This window comes from Pteropus medius, unplaced genomic scaffold (genome assembly GCF_902729225.1).
Source record: "Pteropus medius unplaced genomic scaffold, Ma_sr-lr_union100, whole genome shotgun sequence".
Taxonomy (NCBI): Eukaryota; Metazoa; Chordata; class Mammalia; order Chiroptera; family Pteropodidae; genus Pteropus; species Pteropus medius.
In genome coordinates this window covers 6,354,638-6,374,913 of record NW_024340701.1, presented here as the reverse complement: position 1 = coordinate 6,374,913, position 20,276 = coordinate 6,354,638, and the positions used below count along the sequence as shown (strand labels likewise).

Here is a 20,276-nt window from a genome sequence, read left to right as displayed (position 1 = left end):
GGAACCTAGGCCTGTGGACATTCACATCAGCTATGATGCTGGCTCAGGTTTGGGGGATATGTTTCTTACTATCAGAAAAAATGGAAGTAATGTGGTGGATTAGAGGGAGAAAGACATCTTTATCAGACAACCAAATGGTTCTGCCCTGAAGAGCTAGAGAGAACTGGGACTCATGAGGTGACAAAAAGAAGGAAGGGCAAGGCCTCAAACACTTCTCTCATAAAGGTTAATGAATGTCCCCTGGTCTTTGGCATATGCAGCAGTAACCCCTCTTCAATGTCCTCACCATTTAACACACACTGACTGAATGTCCTCCAGGCAATAGACCCTATATGGGAAGTCACTAAACCCCTCAGTGGCTCTCTGTTCTCTGTAGGACAATGTTCAAGCACCTGGCCTGGCATTCAAGACCTCTATGGTCTAGCTCCAGCCTCACTCCTTACTTCCTTCCCTACCTAGAATTTTAAGCACTGTGTTTCAGAAATCTAAAACACTATCAGTTATGAGATATATTCTTATTTCAGAGATGGTAAAATGTAAAAAGGTGGACATCTTAGAATCTGTAAAATATGGTATTTTATACTCCAGTGAAAATAGAACTGCTTGTACTGTCCCCAGAATGGCATCTGTTTCAGCCCTTATTCTTTTTTTTTTTCTTTTTAGCTGTTTATTGTGGAAAATTTCAAACATATACTCAAGTAGAGAGATTAAATAGTAAATGAACCCCATCATTCATTTACAACAATTATCAACTCATGGTTTTTCCTCCATGTTTTTCTTGTAGTCCCTTCCCCTGGACTATTAATAATAATAGCAACTGGCAGTTCTAACTATGAGTTTAGTTTTTCTTAATTAGAAAAGTACTATATGCTCATTTGAAAATATTTTGAATTCATAGCCAACCATAAAGAAGAAAATATTATTGATATTGTGGTTGATTTCTTTCCAGTTTCTTTTATGAATTTTTAACATAAAAGAATTTTTAACATAACATAATATAGTTGAGGTCATAGTATACATTCAATTTTATATCCTGCTTTTTTAGATAACATTATAAGTATAGCTAACCTGTTAGAAATGCTTTATGAATATGTTTTTAATGACTTCATTTTGCTTATAAAGAGAATGCACCATATCCATTTATTAATTCAAGAATATTGTTGCACCTACCAAATGTTGGATGTTCCGAACAGTAAAAAAAGGATGAGGCATGATCTCCAGCCTCTCATAGCTTAGTTGTTCTCCATTGTTTGAACGTTTAACTGTTTCTCAATTTGTGGCTATTATGAATCATGCTGCAGTGATCGGTGATCATCCTTGTGTATAAAACTTTTCCTAGGTTCCGGATTATTTTCTTTAGACAGATTTTCAGTAGTGAAATTCCTATTTTGCTCTATCTTTCCCAGCATCAAATATTACCTTAGTTTAATTTTAGCTAATTCAATAGGTAAAAAATGGTATCTCATCATTTGAAATTGCATTTCTCTTAATGAACAATCATTTATATATTTATTAACTATTTGTTTTCTGTAAATTATCTGACAAGGGTACTATTTTTTATCACCAGCAATTTCTCAGTACAAGACCTGACTCTCATTTCCTTTACTTGCTGTGACCTGGGGATGTATTAAGTATAATCTTGTTCCAAGCTTCTCTTTTTACTCCTGACCCTCTCCCACCTCACTTCATCCCCCACCTTTTCCTCTCTTGAAGGGGAGTTGGGTGAGTCACATAAAGGGTACAGCAGGTGGTAAATTAAGCGAATTCCCCAGAGAGACTTCTCAAAATACTCCAAATTGTGCTGATGTCAATTGGAGGCAGAAAGAATGAAGAGGAAATGGGTTGGCAACTCTGATGCTAAATTTGTCCATGCCAAAGCATTGGGGTGTTATAGATGATAGTTTGTTCAGCAGGTATCTTTAAATACCTGCTGTGTGCCCAGATCTGTGCTGGGTATTGATGAGCAATAATTAGCTGGAGAAGACACTAATGTAACAGATTATAATTAATATTCAGTTATGTACATATTGAAGGCATTCAGACTAACTGGAGATGTCCAGCAGACATTTGGAAATTTCTATCCAAAACTTGGAAGTGATGGGCCCAGGGGAGGATAAAGACCCTGTGTGGGAGACTAAGCAGGAACAGGAGAAGATGAGGAGAAAGAACCAGTGAAGCAAGGTTTCACAGAAGTTGAGGAAAAGAGAGGTTTCCAGAGGAGTGTGTGTTTGGGGGATGTCATCTTTGTTACTTAGAGCAACAGAGAAATTACATTATTCATCCTTCTCTCATTCGTTCATTTCTTTCTTCAGTCAGTATTTTTGGAATACCTGCCTGGTGCCAGCCTTTGCTTTAGAAATTGCTGAGGTACAGAAATCAAAGTCACAGTCCATAACCCACAGTCTAAATGAGGAGATGGGAGTGGAAACAAACCTGATGTAGATTCTGAGATTCATACATTCAAAAAATATTTATTGAATGCCTAACATATGCCAAATACATTGAGGAGCAATGAGAGGAAACCCTATGACCTTTAGTCTATTTGCTTTAAGTAAAATGTAGTGCTTATATCTTAGTGGAAATCATGGAAATCAATCGTCATATCTGTGAGAGGTTTGAGTTTTGAGTTTTTGAAGGTTTTGTGTGAAAGACCAATGCCCAAAATAAGAAGCCAGAACACTCATCTTTCTCTCTCTCTGGGCCTTGGTTTCCCATCTGCAAAATGAGAGGGTTGACCCTATATGAGCCTAGCATAGGATTTCTCACACGTGAAGCAACTTTCCCCACTAGACTGAGAATTCCGAGGGCAGAGATCACATGGGTCTTTTTCACTGGCACACTGTAGACTTAGTAAATGTTTGTGGAATTCATTACTCTTGCAAGGGCCTACTAGCTCTAATATTCTGGGCTCTGCTGTTGCTAAAATAAAGGCCCAAGTACATTCTGTGGAAGCCCAGAAGGAATGAATATGCATTTCGATGCTGGATTCCAAAGAACTTCCTAGAAGAGGTGCCCTTTGACTTGGACATCAACGGTTAGAGAGGATTATGGTGGACAGGGAAATGTTATAAATCCCCAGTCCTGGATTCCAGTGACCTCTTTCTTGTCCTTTGCCCTCTCCCGTCAAAGATCTACTAGTTACTAGGTATATGCCCTTAGACTCCAATTTTTTCACCTGTAAATCAGTAGTGACAATAATACATGGTATGCTGGAAAGAACACTGGTTATGGAGTTAGAATACTTGGATTGTAGTCTCAGCCCTGCCAAAAAGTAAATAGTTGTATAACTTTGGGAAAGTCACTTTCAGTTTTCCTACTTGCAAGATAAAGCAGTCAGACTGAATGAGCTCTAAAACTGGCTTCTTCTGCTTCTAAAAAGTCTGCATCACAGGGTCATTGTGGGATCCAATGAGATGATGCAACAAAAATGCTTGTGAACTCTAGGGTGCTGTGTAGTGTGGTCTATACTACTGAGGAAACATGGGTGTAACACCAAGCCAGCTCCAAGGGATCACACTCTCCATTCCTCAGTCCTCTGCTTCTCCCTGGCTCCACCGAACCTCCCTGAAAAGCCCTCTCCCTCTAGTTTCCTCCCATTCCCTTGGGACATAATGGCCTGATTCCCAGCTGCTGCAAAATAGGAAGGGCTTGAAGCCTGGCAGCTGTGGATTGGAGGATGAGTGTGGGGAGAGCCAGCCTGAAAGCTCTCATTACCTGCCACCCATTAGGCACTTCAGATATTTAAAGACAGCAGTACTATTCTCCAGAATACTAAACATCTTCCTTCCCTCAGTTATCCCCCGCATGATACATTGCTCCTTATCCCCATCCTTCAACCTGTCCTGGGGGCAGTGAATTGAATAGGGGAGAGGGAGAAGTCTGGCTGTGGGAGCAGGTATGCAACAGGGCAGGATCCAGGGATGGAGGCCCCAGAGATAACCTCTTACCAGAGGTATGACCTCCCAAGTCCGCCACTTCTCTGGGCCTCCCCCTTTGGTCTATAACACGGAAAGGAACCAGAAAAAGGAAGTGTATGATCTCACAGATCCTTTTCCAATCAATCCTGGGGTTCTAAATGAGTTTTCCCCTACTCAGCGCATAGTCAGCCCTTGAGTTTCATTTGCAGCATTCTTATTAAGTGCCTACTGTGTACCAGGTGCTAAAATTGAGTGCCTTGGATTTAGCAAAATATAAGAGTGGGTCTCAAAATGCTCATAATCTAAAAGAGGAGACAAAGAAGCCAGTAACTATAATCAATGGGATGTGTGCAATGATATAAAGCCAAACCATTAAAAGGTAAAGAAAGTTAATTTGCGGGAGAGAGGAAGTCAGAGAAAGCTTCAGAGAGGATGTGACCTTTGAATAAGGTTGTGAAATATAAAAGAGAAGGGGACTGCAGACAAAGATCAGCGTATCGGCATAAGGCCCAGGGCTGCGAAGGAGCAGCGTGTTTGGGAAACCACATGTAGTTAGGCAAAGGAAACTCACTAGTTCAATGGAGGAATAAGAGGGAAGGAACCAGAAGGGAAACCTGAGCTCAATTCTGAAGGGTCTGTATGTCGAAATGAGAAGCTTGGACCACATCCTGTGGCCCCATCTTGTGCACTGTAGGAAGACAAGGAAGGGATTTAAATTGAGAGAGAGATGATGAAATTTGAATTTTAGAAAGACACATCTGACATTCAGTGTGCTCTACCGAAAATTCGTTCCATACACCCAATAAATCCATCCTTTCAACAAGTCTTTATTGGAAACCTCCCCCATCCTATGTGCCAGTGCTGTGCCAGACACCATGGTAAGCAAAACCAGACATCCTGTTCTTGTGGCACTTGCAATTTGGCAGGGGAGACAGACCTTAATCAAGTAATTACACAAATAAATACAAAATTACAGTGAAGATGAGTGCTACAAAGGAGAAGCACATGGTGCCAGGGGAGCATATAAATTGGAGCATTTGACTTTGCCAGGATGGTCAGGGCAGCGTCTGTGCTGAGCTGAGCTCCAGAGGAAGAGTGCTGCCTCAAGGAAAGGCGCTACAAAGGCTCCAGGGGAATGGGCCTTCCCACTTCAGAATCCCCATCCAATGTGTGTTTACCTTCTACAGTAAACCGTCACTGTAGACTTCAAGCAGGTATTGTGTTGTATTCATCCTTTGATCTTCAGCACCTAGCCAACACCCAGAATCAGCACCCACAGAAGATCTGACAGAAAAGAAAGGAAAAGAAAAGAAAACCCATAAGGCACTTTAGATATTTGAAGAAAGCAGTACTCTTTCCCAGAGAACTAAACATCTTCCTTCCTTTAGTTGTTCCTCCTGTGGTACAGTTTCAGGTTCCTACGACTGTTTTGGTCATTCTGCTAATTGTCAAGGTCCCTGTGACAGGTGATTTAAAACAGATATGTAGCATTTTCAAAGAGCACTGGTCTCTTGGAGCCAGAAGACCTGGCTTTATTGAAACTCCTTTTCATCATTCGCTGTCTTTCACTTCTTTAAGTCTCAGTTGCCTTTTTTGTGGAATGAGGATATTGGTCCTTCTCTCACAGGATTTCTCTGGGAATTAACTGAGATAAGAAAATACTGTGTAAACTCTAAGAGCTAAACAAACATAGGTTTTACATATTTGGAGGGCTGCCATATGAGTGAAAATTTAGATTTATTCTTTGTGTCTCCAGAGAACAGAATTAAATCAATAGATAGAAATTACCACATGCAGATTTCAGCCCAATAGAAGGAAGAAATGTTCTAATAATCAGAACTATTAATCAGTAGGATGGCTGCCTTTTAAGGGTGGGCATCCAACATTGGAAACACTAAATACAAGTATGCTGTGGAAGGAATTCCTATTTTGAGTGAGTAGGTGGATTGGATAACTTTTAAGGTGTCCTCTTAACCTTAGAATTCAACAACCTGATAGTCAAGACCAATGAAGGAGCTGGGAGAGGGCATATATGGCAGAGAGAGTAGTACAAACAGAAATATGAAGCAGAAATGAGTATGGCATGTGTGGGAGACCATGAGGAAATTCCAGAAAGAAATGAAGGATCTGTTGATGCAATGGAAAATAGAGAAGATAACTAACATTGGTTACACATAACCTTTGTGCCAGACACATGATTCCATTTTAGCTTCGTGGGTGATTTCCAGGCTTACCCCTGGGTGAAGGGGAGATTGTTGGCCCCGGGAAGCCTTAGACATGGTTGGAGAACCTCCTATCTGGGAGGCTGCGGAGTGTGCTACTTCCTGTCCTGGGGAGCAGAAGGGGATCTAAAATATACATTCTGGCTGGGCTGTAGGTTGTGTTGAAAATGCACAGGCTTTGGTCAAAAAACAGAATTTGAATCCTGACTCTGCCTCCTTATAGCTCATAACTCTAGCAATTTACTTAATTTCTGTGACCCTCAGTTAATTTACATATAGAATGAGGACTCAAACTTGTCCTGCTTCAGGATGATGTAACGATTAGGAGAAATAATGTGGAGTAAAGGGCGTCCTGGGGAAAGCACAGTCTGCCATGAACTGGTTGCAAAATCAGAGGTGAATTATTTAAACTTTCCTCATCTGTAAATAGAAATAACAGTATTTCAAGGCTGTTTTGAAAATTAAATATAATAGGAAAAGTGCTTAGCATAATGCCTGTCATATAACTATGCTCAACTAGCCGTTTTATTTTGTTGCTACAAATAATAAATGAGATCTCATATATAAGGCACTTATCAAAGTGCCTGGCACATAGTAGGTATTCAGTTGATGTTAGCTCCCTTCCCCCTTGCCCATGTGTCTGTCTGCCACACTGACAGGGCTACTGGAAGCCAGAGTAGTGGCTTGCTCACCCTGCTGTTCACTCTCTGGCTAAATGCTCTGCCCATATGAAGAGTTCAATGAATGTCTGTTTCTTAGAAGTGAATTGATTGCTCTTGATGACATGGTCTCTTTCCTCAAGTAGCTAGTGAGTGAGTCATGCCTCTTTCTTTCTCCTCTTTCCTGTCTCCTCTCTGGTTCTATTTCTGAATCTCATCAGTGGGAGGGGAATCAATGTTCGTCAAAGTGATTTTTAAAAATAAAAGAGAGGAGGTTCAGGAGCGGTTCTCTGGGCCACTTTCCATTCAGCACAGGATAGTGAGAGCCGGATTGTTGTTGTTTCCAATCTAGCTTTTCTTTAGGTAAAACAACAATAACAATATCGATGGTAATAGCAGCAGCTACTATGAGCTTTAATGAGCACCTACTATGTGCCTGGCACTCTGCCAGGCTCTATCCATCCAGTATCTTTAATCCTCACACAACCACTTCAAGGTTGATATTATTATCACCACTTCACCAATGAGGAAACTAAGGCTTAGAAAAATTAAATAATTATGAAAATGATAAATTCTCATGTTTGAGTACTTATTATGAGCTAGACATTTTAAAAAACACCTATTTCAAAGGCTATAACAAGAGATAAAGAAAGACCCAGTAATCCCACTTTTGGGTATTTATCTGAAGAAATCTAAAATACTCCTTCAAAGGGATATATGCATCCATCTGTTCATTGCAGCATTATTTACAATAATCAAGATATGGAGACAACCTTGGTATCCATTAATGGATGAATGGATAAAGAGGTGGTACAGTTATAAAATGGAATATTACTCAGCCATAAAAAGAATGAAATCTTGCCATTTGCAACAACATGGATGGACCTAGAGGGTATTGTGCTGAGTGGAGTAACTGAGACAGAGAAAGACAAATGCCATATGATTTCACTTACATGTGGAATCTAAAGAACAAAATAATCAAACAGAACAGAACAAACTCAGAGATATACAGAACATTTTGATGGTGGCCAGATGAGAGGGGGTTCGGGAGGTCGGTGAAAAATGAGAAGGGATTAAGAAGTACAAATTGGTAGTTACAAAATAATCATGGAGATGTAAAGTACAGCATAAGGAACATAGTCGATAATATTGTAATAACTATGTATGGTGTCAGATGGGTACTACGTTTATCAGGGTGATCACTTTGTAAGTTATATAAATGTCTGAAAACCATGTTATATACCTGAAACTAATATAACATTGTATGTCAACTGCAATTGAAAAATAAAAAAAAATTATTTTAAAAAATAAGTAAAAATAACTAAAACAAAACAATACCTTCTTTCATTACAAACACCCTACAAAGTAGGCATTATCGTTTCTATTCCAAATGTGAGGAAACAGAGCCTGAGAGATGAAAAAACCAAGCTGTCCAAAATTACATAGGTGGTGAATGCAGAATGGGAGTTAAGCCAAGGCCTGCTCAACTCTTACACTCATGCATTCCCTTTCTGTCTGGCAATTTGCTACTCTTTGATGGAATCTTTACACTGACACTTTGGCTGGAGGCAGCCCTGGGCAGGTTTGAATGGAAGTGACTTGTGGCATGAGACTCATCCACTCCAGGCAGGCAGACCCTGGGAACCTGCTCCTGGGGCTTACTCTGGAAGTGCAAGAATAGTAACTGATGCCTATCAGGCACTTACTCCATACTAGGAATTGTTCAAGGCATTTTAGATGTAACAACTTTCTTAATCTTCACAATAACTTTATGAAGTAAGGCATTGTTGTTATTCCTATTTTATAGACAAAGAAATGAAGGCCCCAAAAGGTAATTGCCCAACGAGGTGATTACACAAGAGTATGAATACCTGGAGATGGTGATCACTGGGAGCCACTTTAGCGACTGCCTCCCTTAGTCACATAGTAAGTGGTAGAACAGGGATTCACACTCAGAAGTCTAACTCCAGAGACCATGCTTTTAACCTCAAAACTATATGGCCTTTTGTTTAGCAAGTGGTGATTGAATCTCTACTGTGTGCCCAGCCCTGTGCTAGGCACTGAAAGTACAGAGATGAAACTGGTTCCATGTCCAAGCTCATTTATTATTCTATACCAGGAGTTCCAATTAATTAGACAACAACTGGTTAACAGGACTCTTCTGTCAAAGAGCTGGGACACAAGGCCAGGCTTCAGGCAGAGATGGGAGACTAAAAACTCTCCAGAGAAATGGTATAACGCAGGCAAAGTGAGGAGAGTTGAGACCTGGTGGCAGTGCAGTTGCTCAGAAATCCTGCCTGGGCCTCTAGATCACCAGTCTGGAAGAGCAGCTTAATTCTAAACTCTAGAAGACAAGATTTAAGGCTCCAGCCTACTGATCTGTGGGGGGGAGGGGGGGGTGGGCGGGAGGGCAGGGCAGTCTCATCTATAGTGTTGGCTCTGAGGAGCTCAGGAAGCAGAAACCAGAGTATGGGAGGGGTGGATCAAATACTGCTGCACTATTTCGTAGGCACACACACACAGAGCTTTTTTGTAGATATGGCAGACAGTGAATATTTCTCTCAGTAGGGCCTAAGATTGTGTTAAATGCTCACTCATTTGCTCGCTCACTTGCTCACTCACTCACTCATCCATCTCTTCATTTATTCATTAATTCATTCATCCATTCACTCACTCACCAGCTAGAGAAAATTATATTTGCCAGAACTCTTAGGGAGAAGTACTGTATATGGTCAGAAGAAATACTCTGATAAGCTCCTTGAGGTGAAGAGTAAGATACCCAAAGACCATGCTCAACGAAAAGGAGATAGTGATTCATATGCTCTCCAAGGATAGTGGATGTGTTAAATGCAGATTTTGTTTGGCTGAGTAACACTGTGCAAGTCTGGGCAGAGCTGAATTGATGAGGATATGGGGAAGCTGAGCCCTGCCATAAACATAACTGTTATCTTTGATTTCTTCTCTTCACATCTAATCTGTCACCACGCCCTATAATTCACCTCTTAAATACCTCTTGAATCTGGTTCTACTCCATCCCTATTGCTACTACTCTAGTTCAAATCCTGATCAGGTCTCACCTAAACCACTACAAAGATCTCCTAACTAGCCTTTCTGCTTCCAATCTTTTCATTTTCTAGTCCATTCTCCACATCACAGTCAGAATTGTTTGTCTACAGTTCAGATCTAATCATGTTATTCCCCTGCCTCAAAATCTTTGATCCTAAAAGATAAAGTCCATAGCCCATAGCAGAGCATTCAAAGCTCTTTCTAGCTTCATCACCTATCCATTTCCCATTTCCCATCATTTCTTACATTCTTCTGGAGTATTCACTGACAACAACTTTTTCTTCTGCCAAAATACCCTTTCTTCACTTCACTGCTTGGAAATTCTTCTTTAGAAAAGTCCCTGTTCTTCTATTGCCAAATAAGAACATCCTCAGGTGCTACTTCTGGCACAGATTCACCTATGGAAGTCATTCTGCTGTCTATCACATTTCCAGTTCCCCTCCTGGACATATAGGATTGTACTTTCTTGGGTGTGGACATGTGACTTGCTCTGGCCAGTGAAATGGTAAAAGTGAAAGTTTTAAGAGCCAACACATGATTTACACACTTTCTTTCCCTCTGGTAGCTACTCTATCAATCTTCATTTTGGAATAAGGAAGACAAAAAACAGAGCACCTAGCCAACCCTTATTGGATATGTAACAATGGTGAAAAATAAAACCTTGTTTAAGCTGTTGAGATTTGTGTTTGCTTGTTACTGAATAACCCAATCTATCCTAACTAATACACTATCTCTGCTTTGGTATCTTCCATAACTACCTAAAACCACCACGATTCTGCCTTACTTGACTTGTGTGACACATTTTCTTTATACAAATTATCTAGTACTGATGACATACTACCATATATTGCTAATTATCAGTTCGTTATGGCATGTTTTGGCCACTTCTACTCTTTTACTGAGACTTACTGAGGGCAGGGATACTGCCTATTCTGTTTTTATATCACACAAAGTATGGCTCATGGCCAAAACAGTATACTATAATAAGTGTAGGAGTCAGACAGACTTGTTTCGAATCCCAATTCTTACACTTAAGGGCAATCTCTCTGAATCTCAGTTTCCTCATCTGTAAATTGGAGCAATAATATATACCCTACAGGGTTTTTCTAAGGTTTGTGGATAAGAGGTACAACATATGTACAAATAACGAGATGCTGTAATTATTATTGTTCCCATTGTTTGTTGTTATCGTTATAGATAGTGTTCAATAAGTGCTTGTAGATAAATCTTTCATTGATTGAGGTATAGTAGTATGTGCAATGGACTTGGAATCAGAAATCCTGGATTTAAGGCATAGCTTTTGTTGCCAGCTTTGAGACCTTGGGAAATTCAGTTATTCTATCTACTTTTTTGCATTCTCAATGATAATATATAAATACTAATAACACCTACCTTGTAGGGATTTCATAAAATTTAAATGAGCTAATATATGAGGAAATGTTTTATATGTGCTGAAACATCACACACTCTAAATCTGTAATGAAAGATTGGCTCGTCCCTCACATAAAGACTGTATAGACATTTGTGAAGCATCCCTGTGTGCTCCAAATAACACCTTGCTGTTGGTCTTGTTTTTGTTCATTTGCTTACATGTTTGTCCTTTCAACTAGATTGTGAGCTGCTTGAGATAAGGAATTGTCTTAGTCATTTTTTTTTTTTTTGGTAAAAAGTTTATTTATTCTCCTTATGTAAGAGTAACACATGCTTATTGTAAAGAAAATAAAAATACATGAAGAAAATTAAAGTCCTAGTAATTCTTGTCTCTCATATAGAGATAACTGTTAATTTTTGATGTGTTTCTTTAGTCTTCTTCTCTGCATATAGTTACAAAACTGATATTATATCACACATATAAGCATTATCCCGTGTAATTAAATATTCTTACAAAAATAAACGCAATAAATTCTTATATTTTAACCACTCTCCTGTTGTTGAATATACGAATTGATGATACTTTTTCACTATTTAAATAAAGTGGTAACAAACATTTTTATGCATAGGTATTTTTCTGATTTTCTAATTTTATAGGGCAAGTTTTTAGAAAGAAAATTTCTGGGCTGAAGGATACAAATATTTTTAATGCTCTTGACACTTCCAAACTGATTTCCAGAAAGACTGAACCAAGTTCCATTCCCATGAGCAGGTGTGAGGTTGCACAGTCTTGCCTATAATGGGAACTATAATTAAAAATAAAGTTAAAACGTTTTTTACATAATAATAAATATCCATTTACATTTCTTCTTGGAATTGTTTATTCCTTTTGCCCATTTTTCTACTGGGATTTTAATAATTTTCTTAATAATGTCTATGAGGTTTTAAAAACCATTATATTCTAGTTACCAAGTATAATACAAGATACTAATAGATACTCCTTAAATATACCTTGAATTATTAGTTAATTGTTCTGGGGACTTTCTAGGAACAAAAGTAGACTTTCTAGGAGGCTGACTCTTTCCTTTTCCCACCCAGGACACAGCTGGGCAGGAGCGGTACCGGACCATCACCACAGCCTATTACCGCGGGGCCATGGGCTTTATTCTGATGTATGACATTACCAACGAGGAGTCCTTCAATGCTGTCCAAGACTGGTATGAGATTCATTCATTCATTCATTATTCATTCATTCACCAGACTGTTCAAGAAAACCTAATGCGTAGGCCCGGTGGTATGTATTACAAAAATCTGGATGAAATAGACATGGTTCCTGGCCTCAAGGAATTCACCGGTGAGAGAACAGATCAGTAAGTAGGCAATGAAAATATCATGTGACAGTTACAGTGATGAAGAGAGACACCAGGCTATGGAACCCAGTAGAGGACTCTGACCCAACTTGGGGAGTCAGGGAAGATGTCCTGGATTTGCTGACACATATGCTGCATTTTGTAAGATGAGCAGGAGTTAGCCAGAGAGGATATAGATAAGAATGTTCCAGGAAAAGAATACAGATGTGCAAAGACAAGAAGGTAGATGAGCTGATCGGAAGAGCAGAGGTCATGAAGGATTTTGTATGCTGGGGTAAGGAGTTTGGATTTTATCCCACAGTGATGACATTTGAACAGGGAAACAACAGGTTTAGATTAGTGTTTTGGAAAGGTCATTCTGGACATCGCTAAGTGAGTTCACATACTGCTTTCTCTATAAAGTTTATTCTTGGGCTAGGTCAGGGGTCCAAGAGCGCATCCAGTCCAACTTGGCAAAGATTCAATTTACAATGGAAATCAGCACAGCTCCCCAGAGGTGCAACATCTGAACAACTTACATCTTTCTTCCTGGAGCATAACTTACAGGGAGAAGGAAGCATGTGGGGAAGGACAGTGAAAAGGAGGCGCCAGGACTCTTGCCCCTAAGAGTGGAAAGAATGAAGATAGGAGAAGGCGGAGCAGTTGTATTTAGCTCTTCTTTAGAATAAGAGACTGAGCAGGCCAGGCACACAGCAGCAGTGCTGGCCAGTGCCAAGCTTTTCTCCTGCACCCTTTTGCTAACAGCTGCCCTTTGTGGACTTCCCTTCTCCCCAGGAACAGTTGCCATGACTATGTGGAGCACTACTGGTGTCTTGGAGCCTTGAATTGAGAGTGACCTTGCAGGCTGCTTGCTGTATTCCCCCACTCCCCCACCTGTTTTGAACAGCAGTCCAGGGGGCCACCCATGTGTCTGTCATTCATGGCCTGTGTTCTCTTTCTCAGCCTCACTGTCATCTGCTTATTCCTTCTTTCTCCCCGTTCCCTTTAACAACTTCTCTCTACCTTTCCTCTTTCTCCTTCCCTTCCTCTCTCTTCTCTGTAATCCTCTTTTTTTCTCCTCCTTTCTTTCTTTCTTATTCTCTCTCTTTCCTCCAGTCATGATTTTTATCCCGTCCTTCCTGCTCCTTCCACCTGTCCCCATGGAGTGATTAGCTTTTTCTTTAAGTGTCTCCACACTGTTCATTCCTTGTTGGTCTTGACCTCCTTCCCTTTCTCCATCAGTTCGTACTCATTCTGCCTCAGGAACACAGTGACTCTAACACCTGGTGATGATTCCTCCAAGAATAACCTGAGTTGCTAATCTGGGAGCTGAGAGTGGATGGGGTGGGAGGAAGGAGGAAAATGACAGGAAGAGTAGCATGGGGAAATATGGAGAGTTGGCTCTAGTTACTGCCTTGAGGCTGAAGACTAACTAAGTGGCCATCTCTCCCAAGCCCTGGTCTTTGAGTTTTGCCTCTGAAAAACTTGATCCCAGCCTAACTCCCACCTGCCATCTAAATCCCAGTGTCCAGCATGGAACCTAGCTCTTTGTTGGTTTACAACAAATGTTGATTAAGTGAATCCCATCTTTTGAGGGAATGGCTTCTTAGCTTAAAGAGAAGGTTGGTGGTGGGATCAGCTTTAGGAACAGGGTCACCAGTAATAGATCCAGGTTGTAGTTAGGATTGAATCAGATTGAGGGTCAATGTCAGGATAGGGTTATACTTTCAGGATTAACTATTTGCTGGTTTATTCATTCATCAGACATTCACCGACAACTACTCTGCTCTGTGCTGAGAGCTGGCACTCCAAGGATGAATAAGCCTGTCTCTGCCCTCAAAGGAAGGACAGATAAGTTCAGCCAAATGTAACAGTAGCTACAGTAAACACGTAGGGGAGCAAAAGGGAAAGTAATTGTTTCTACCTGATGGAGTGGTTGAGGACAGAGTTACGCCCATCCCCACAAAAAGATGTCTCCACAATATATAAGGGTCCTATTTTATTCCCTCTGTTAAAATTTTGTTTCTAATTATAGAAATAAAACATGCTTACTTTCAAAAATTTATAAAGTGTAGAAAACTATTGTTTTAGAAGTTTCATATAATCATCATTGTGTGTGAAGGAAACCACTGCTGACATTTTGGTTTCTACAAATACTCATGATCTAAGGCCTTGGTGAAGGTTTATGACTCACAGAGGAGGAGGGAGAGGCTAGCTCGGCCTGGGGAAGCCTCTCTGTAAGGAATTGTGGGATTAGCACTGGACCCTGGAGGGTGAGTCAGTGTGGGAAAGGAATTCCTAGTATAGGCAAAGGTGTAAGCCATGGAAAAGCATTTGGGGAATGGGAGAGACGGTTTGTAAAGTGGAAGGTGATGAGGCTGGAGAGATAGGACATGAATGGTCTTAAACGCCTAACGAGGGATCTAGACTTCATTGCATTGCTAGTGGGGAGTGGAAGAGGGCAGAGAAAGCTTTTAAGGATGTAGTCAGGTAGACATTTTAGAGGAGGGATCCAAAGAGCTACGTAAGATGTGCAACTAAGGCTCAGGTGTCAGCATCTGTGACAGCCGATAGGGGTAGGTATCTGTCTGTCTGTCGTCAGCTGAATTAATTGACAGTAACTTGGGTGTTGCTATCCCCATGGAAGGGAATTGGTTTCTTCAAGCTTCACAGAGTCCTTTTCAGCCTAGGAAAGTGTCATTTATAGCCTTCTCTCTGTCTCTCTTTAGGGCCACTCAGATCAAGACCTACTCCTGGGACAATGCGCAGGTTATCCTGGTGGGGAACAAGTGTGATATGGAAGAAGAAAGGGTTGTTCCCACTGAAAAGGGCCGGCTCCTTGCAGAGCAGCTTGGTGTGTACACGACGTGTGTGTGTTCATGTTGTATGTGTGTGTGTATGCATGGGAGTGTGCCTTAAGGGTGTATTGTGATTGTGAATTATGTACATAATGTGCTCTGTGTGTATTGTTTTATATTTGCGTGATGTACGTATGGGCTTTGTTTTAACTAATTCATCATTCATGATATGTGTATATTTGGTTACATTGAATGTGTAAGTAAAACTTAAGTTTATGAACTCTTTTTTTACCAGCTCCTTCCACAGGAGATTTGAGGTATCTTATAAAATTATCATAGTTCATCAATAAAAAACTAAATAAGTGAGAAAACTGAAGCCAAGGGAAAGTAAAGGTAGGAGGAAAATAAGAGGAAGCCAGGGGTGAGATAAGTATGTATGTTGTAAATTCTTGGGCACGTGCAAGAGTTAGGCCAAAATATTGGCTTTGAGCTTCCTAACAACCATTGCAAAAAAGGAAATATAATCAGTTACATGGTTCAGATGTGGTCCTTAAGATGAAAACAATTCCATTATTTCAGAGAAGTACTGCTCTTCATTGGCAACTGTAGAGCAGACTTTATATGCTGTATGCGACAACATCCTTAATATCAAACATCCTTATAGCAACTACAACACTGAACATGGTAGGCTGTGTCTTACAGGTTTTCTCAGTGTAAACTGACGCTTCCTCACCAAAAATACAACTCACAACAAAAGTAATTATATGAAGGAATGAAACAATGTGGTTTAAGTATGCAGCTCAGTAATGCTCTTTTTCCAAGGTTAAAGCATCTTAATCCTTGTGCTCCACTGAGACCCTGGTGCCTGAGGTGTGTCTCGGGGGCCCTACGGCAGGACTCCTGCCTACACTTGCTTAAAATAGAAGCCTTTTCTTTTCTGTATTGGAATCCAATGTAAAAGCACCTTAGAGAAATCTTCTAGAAGAATGGACATACTGCTTAGCTTTTAGCCAGTCTCCGTTAAGTATTTCTCACAACAGTGCTGTGAATTTTCAGGAGAAGGAGTTTAAAGTGATAGTACCAATATTTAGGCTGGTCGGTGGGTAAACTGTAGAATACACAAGTGTGAGTTGTGTGTTATATATATTTATATTATATATATTATGTGTGTATGTGGCGGGGAAGTATCCTATACTTCTTTCTCCCCTTTCCTATTCCCCAGGATGGTCTGGAATAGAAATTAGCAAACTGTAGGTGCTTAATAAATAGGGAGGTTGAGTCGCCTCGGGTCGTGCTGTCCTTACCCCATCACAGAGGTTCTCAGGTCTAGAAAGTGCCTCCATTCATCTGTGGTTCATAGAACAGTAAGCATGTGGTGAAGCCCACACCTAGGTGACCTCAGGCTATCTGAAACCCTCAGACATGCACCCTTTTTTAACTTTAAGTTGTTTTTTTAACAGATGAGAAAACTCAGGCACAGCGAAGTTGAGTAACTTGCTTAAGGTCACACAGCTAGTAACAGGTAGAGTCAGAATTTGAACCCAAGCAGTAGTCTGGTTCCAGAGCCTGTGCTCTTAACTACTTAACCTCACTATAGAGTAAATATGGTAATAATAGGTGATATATGTTGAACCAGGCATTGTATAAAATACTTTGCATTTATTATCTCATTTATTTCTCACTATAACCCTTTAAGGTAGGTATTATAGGACATGTACAATATTCTGAAAAATAAAGTCCAGAGAGATCAAATAACTTGATCATAATTGTGCAGTTAGGAAGTAGTGGAGGCAGTATAGATCTATCAAATTTATGTAGGAACGTAGATGTAAGTGAGATTAATTCTTAGTAAAAGGTTTTAGGGAGGCACTTGAAGAGGGCCTTAACGAATTGGTCAGATTTGGGTGGGCAAAGGTAACCCATCTCTGTCTTGTACAATTTCACGAGCTTTCCTCTCTTGCTTACCAGAACTTTTCTACCTACATGTTTTTCTCTCCTGTGAGACTTTGAGAGCAGCTAGGGTTATGTCTAATTTGTTTCATTATCCCAGGCACCTAGAGCAGGGTAGATATTCAGTCATTTATACATTTATTCACTTACTCATTGAAAAATGAATATTTATTGATCACATACTCTGGGGTAGGCTCTGTTTTGACACTTAGGATACAACAGTGAACAAAACAGCTATGATCCTTACTGTCATAGAACTAATGGATAAAGAGACATTAAACGAATAATTATACAAATAAATATATAATTTTAATTGTTATAAATGGGTGAATTATGTCTCAATAAAGCAGTTAAAAATTGTGTTAAGCTCTGCATGAGTTAGGACTCTTGTTATGGCAAGTGATAAAATCCCAAGTCAAATTAGCTTTAATTAAAAAAAAAAAAAAAAGAATTTATCCACTCATGTAGCTGGGAAGTCCACTAAACCCAGGACTCAACTGCACTCTCCATTTCTCAGCTTTGCTTACCCCTTCAGCCTCCTTCTGTATCCAAATTCTGCATGGGTAAGATGGGTGATAGCAGCTCCAGATTCATATCTGTCCAACTCCTGCAAAAAGAAGCCTTCTCTCTCCCAACCACCATATATTAATCTCAGGGAAGACTATGATTGGTCACCTGTGAGTTACATGTCTGTCCCAGAATGGGGGAGGCAAGTATTATAACCTACAGTCCCACTACAACTGTTTAAAATAGTGGTTCCCTAAAGGAAGGAACGGCAGGCAGATAAAAGTAACACAAGTTACAAATGCTATAAAGAAAGAAAGAAAAAAAAAAGATCAAGAAACCTAATTTTAGACTGGCGATCTGAGAAAGTAACACTTAAGCTGAGAACTAAAGTATGAGAAAAAGTTAGCCAGGCAAATAGTGAGTATGCAGAGCGGAGGGTGGAGGGGAGTGTTCCACATCAAGACCAATCACAAATTTTAAAATAAATTATATTATTCTATTCATTTGAACTGTTTAGAATAAGCAAATATAGAAAGATACAAAAGTAGGTTAGCTCAGAGCTGAGGGGAATGAGGAGCTTGAAGGAGAATAGCTAGTGGGTGTGGGATTTCTTTTTGAGTTGCTGAAATAGTCTAAAATTGATTGTGGTGATGGTTGCACAATTATGTGAATATCCTAAAACCATTTAGTTGTACACTTTAATTGGGCGAATTGTATGGTATGTGAATAGTAATCAATAAAACTGTAACAAAAAAAGGATGAGCCTAATGTGGGCTAGAGCTTGAAACACTCATGAGATTGAAAGAAGGCCATGTCACAGGAACTAAACAATCAAGGGAGAAGAGTGTGAGGTGGAGAGTGGAGAGGTAGGCAGGGACCAGATCACGTGGGATCTTGTGGACCATGTTAAGAATTTTTGCAAGGATGTGGTCAGGTCTGGGAACAGTGAGGGAAGATGCTCAGCCTTCCTCATCTCCACCCCAGTCCTATTCATCTGCTATGCCGTCTATTAAGTAAGTTTCAGTGGTCTGCTTTCCAGTGCAGTAGTGCCATGCTCTGCTTTATGGGATTCTTCTTTAGGATTTTGTTTTAGCTTTTCTCAACTCACTCAGCCAACAGTATAGATATGGCCACCAACTAGCATTTATTACAGCTATGAGTAGCAACAGGTCTTCTATATCCTCAAAGTTCTTGAGACATGGGTGAAGTTGTAAAGATGCTGAAGTAAGTGGATTGTTGGGAGGGTGGAGGAGTTTTGGGACTCCTCTTCCAGAAGGCATGGCATTTGGGGGCATCTGTTTCCCTGTGCCCTTCAGAAAGGAGCTTCTTGTCCCTTTCCTGGATCTGACTGGGAATGGGTCTGGCCAGAACCCAGGGAGGCTAGTAAAAGGTAAATGTGATCCTGCCTACTAGGGGAGGAGATACTCATTTAAAATGTGATTTTGAAACACACACATTCACTCACTCCAGCAAAATGTAGTGATAAAAGCACTAGACTAGAAGTTAGGTGACTGAGTAGTTCTGCTTCTGCCACTAGTTTACTGTGTGGCCTTGAGCGTCTTGTTTCCTGTCTCTGGGTGTCATTTTGCTCCGCTAAAAAACAGTTGAATGGGAAGGTCTGTTTGGCTCTATCCGTCTTTGATTCTATGATTTCAATTCACACAATTTCTACTCATCACTCAGACTCCACAGACCCTTGAACACTGCCTTGCTTATTTTAGATGCTTGATAATTTTTTTTTTTTTGGATTGGAATGAACAATTGAAACCTTGTATCACTGAGCCTAGTTGCAGAGAAACAAAGACCTAGTTGGCATTTGCTAATACCTAACTTTGGTGCTGTGACTTATAGTTCTCAATGTGCTTTCACAACCATTCTCTTGTGACCCTCACCCTCCCTCCTAGCCTGGAAGGTTACATTATCATCAGCTCCATTATACTGAAGAAGATGAGTCCATACAACTTGTGTTTTCTTGCACATAATGAGCTGTGCCACACTTTTGTGTCTTTATTTCTTTCACTTAAAGATGATATAACTTCTAGTCATACAGGTAGCAGGTGGCAGGCCTAGTACTCAAACTCAGCCTGTGGATTCAAAATCCTAGGGCTCCCATTGTATCATCCAGGGCTGTTTCCACAAAAGCCTGCCATAGTTTCTCTTCAAATTTCTACTCTGTCACAGTCTTAGTGAGATTTCCTTAGATTATGTTGCGGTAACACGTAACCTCCGTTAGTAGCTTAGATGATAAAGTTTTTATTTCCCATTTACATTACATGTCACTGCAAGTCAGCTGTGACTCAGTTCCATGTGTCTTCTTACTCTAGGATCCAGTGTGGGATGGCTAAACCACACAAAGTTTATTAAAGCTTCTGGCAAGATTTGCAAAGCCCACATCCATTGACAAATCACACGATCAAATCTGATGTCGACAAAGTGG

The 20,276-nt window shown here is 40.2% G+C and overlaps 1 protein-coding gene across 2 annotated transcripts in view; it reads left to right on the top strand.

Annotated features, from left to right (window-relative positions):
- RAB3B (RAB3B, member RAS oncogene family) overlaps positions 1-20,276 on the top strand; it is a 61,618-nt gene that overhangs the window by 31,121 nt on the left and 10,221 nt on the right. For both annotated transcript variants that reach the window (XM_039886080.1, XM_039886073.1), the window contains 2 exons: positions 12,334-12,452; positions 15,314-15,438. In XM_039886080.1, coding sequence (XP_039742014.1) covers positions 12,334-12,452; positions 15,314-15,438 — 244 coding nt within the window. The remainder of the gene's footprint in view (positions 1-12,333; positions 12,453-15,313; positions 15,439-20,276) is intronic.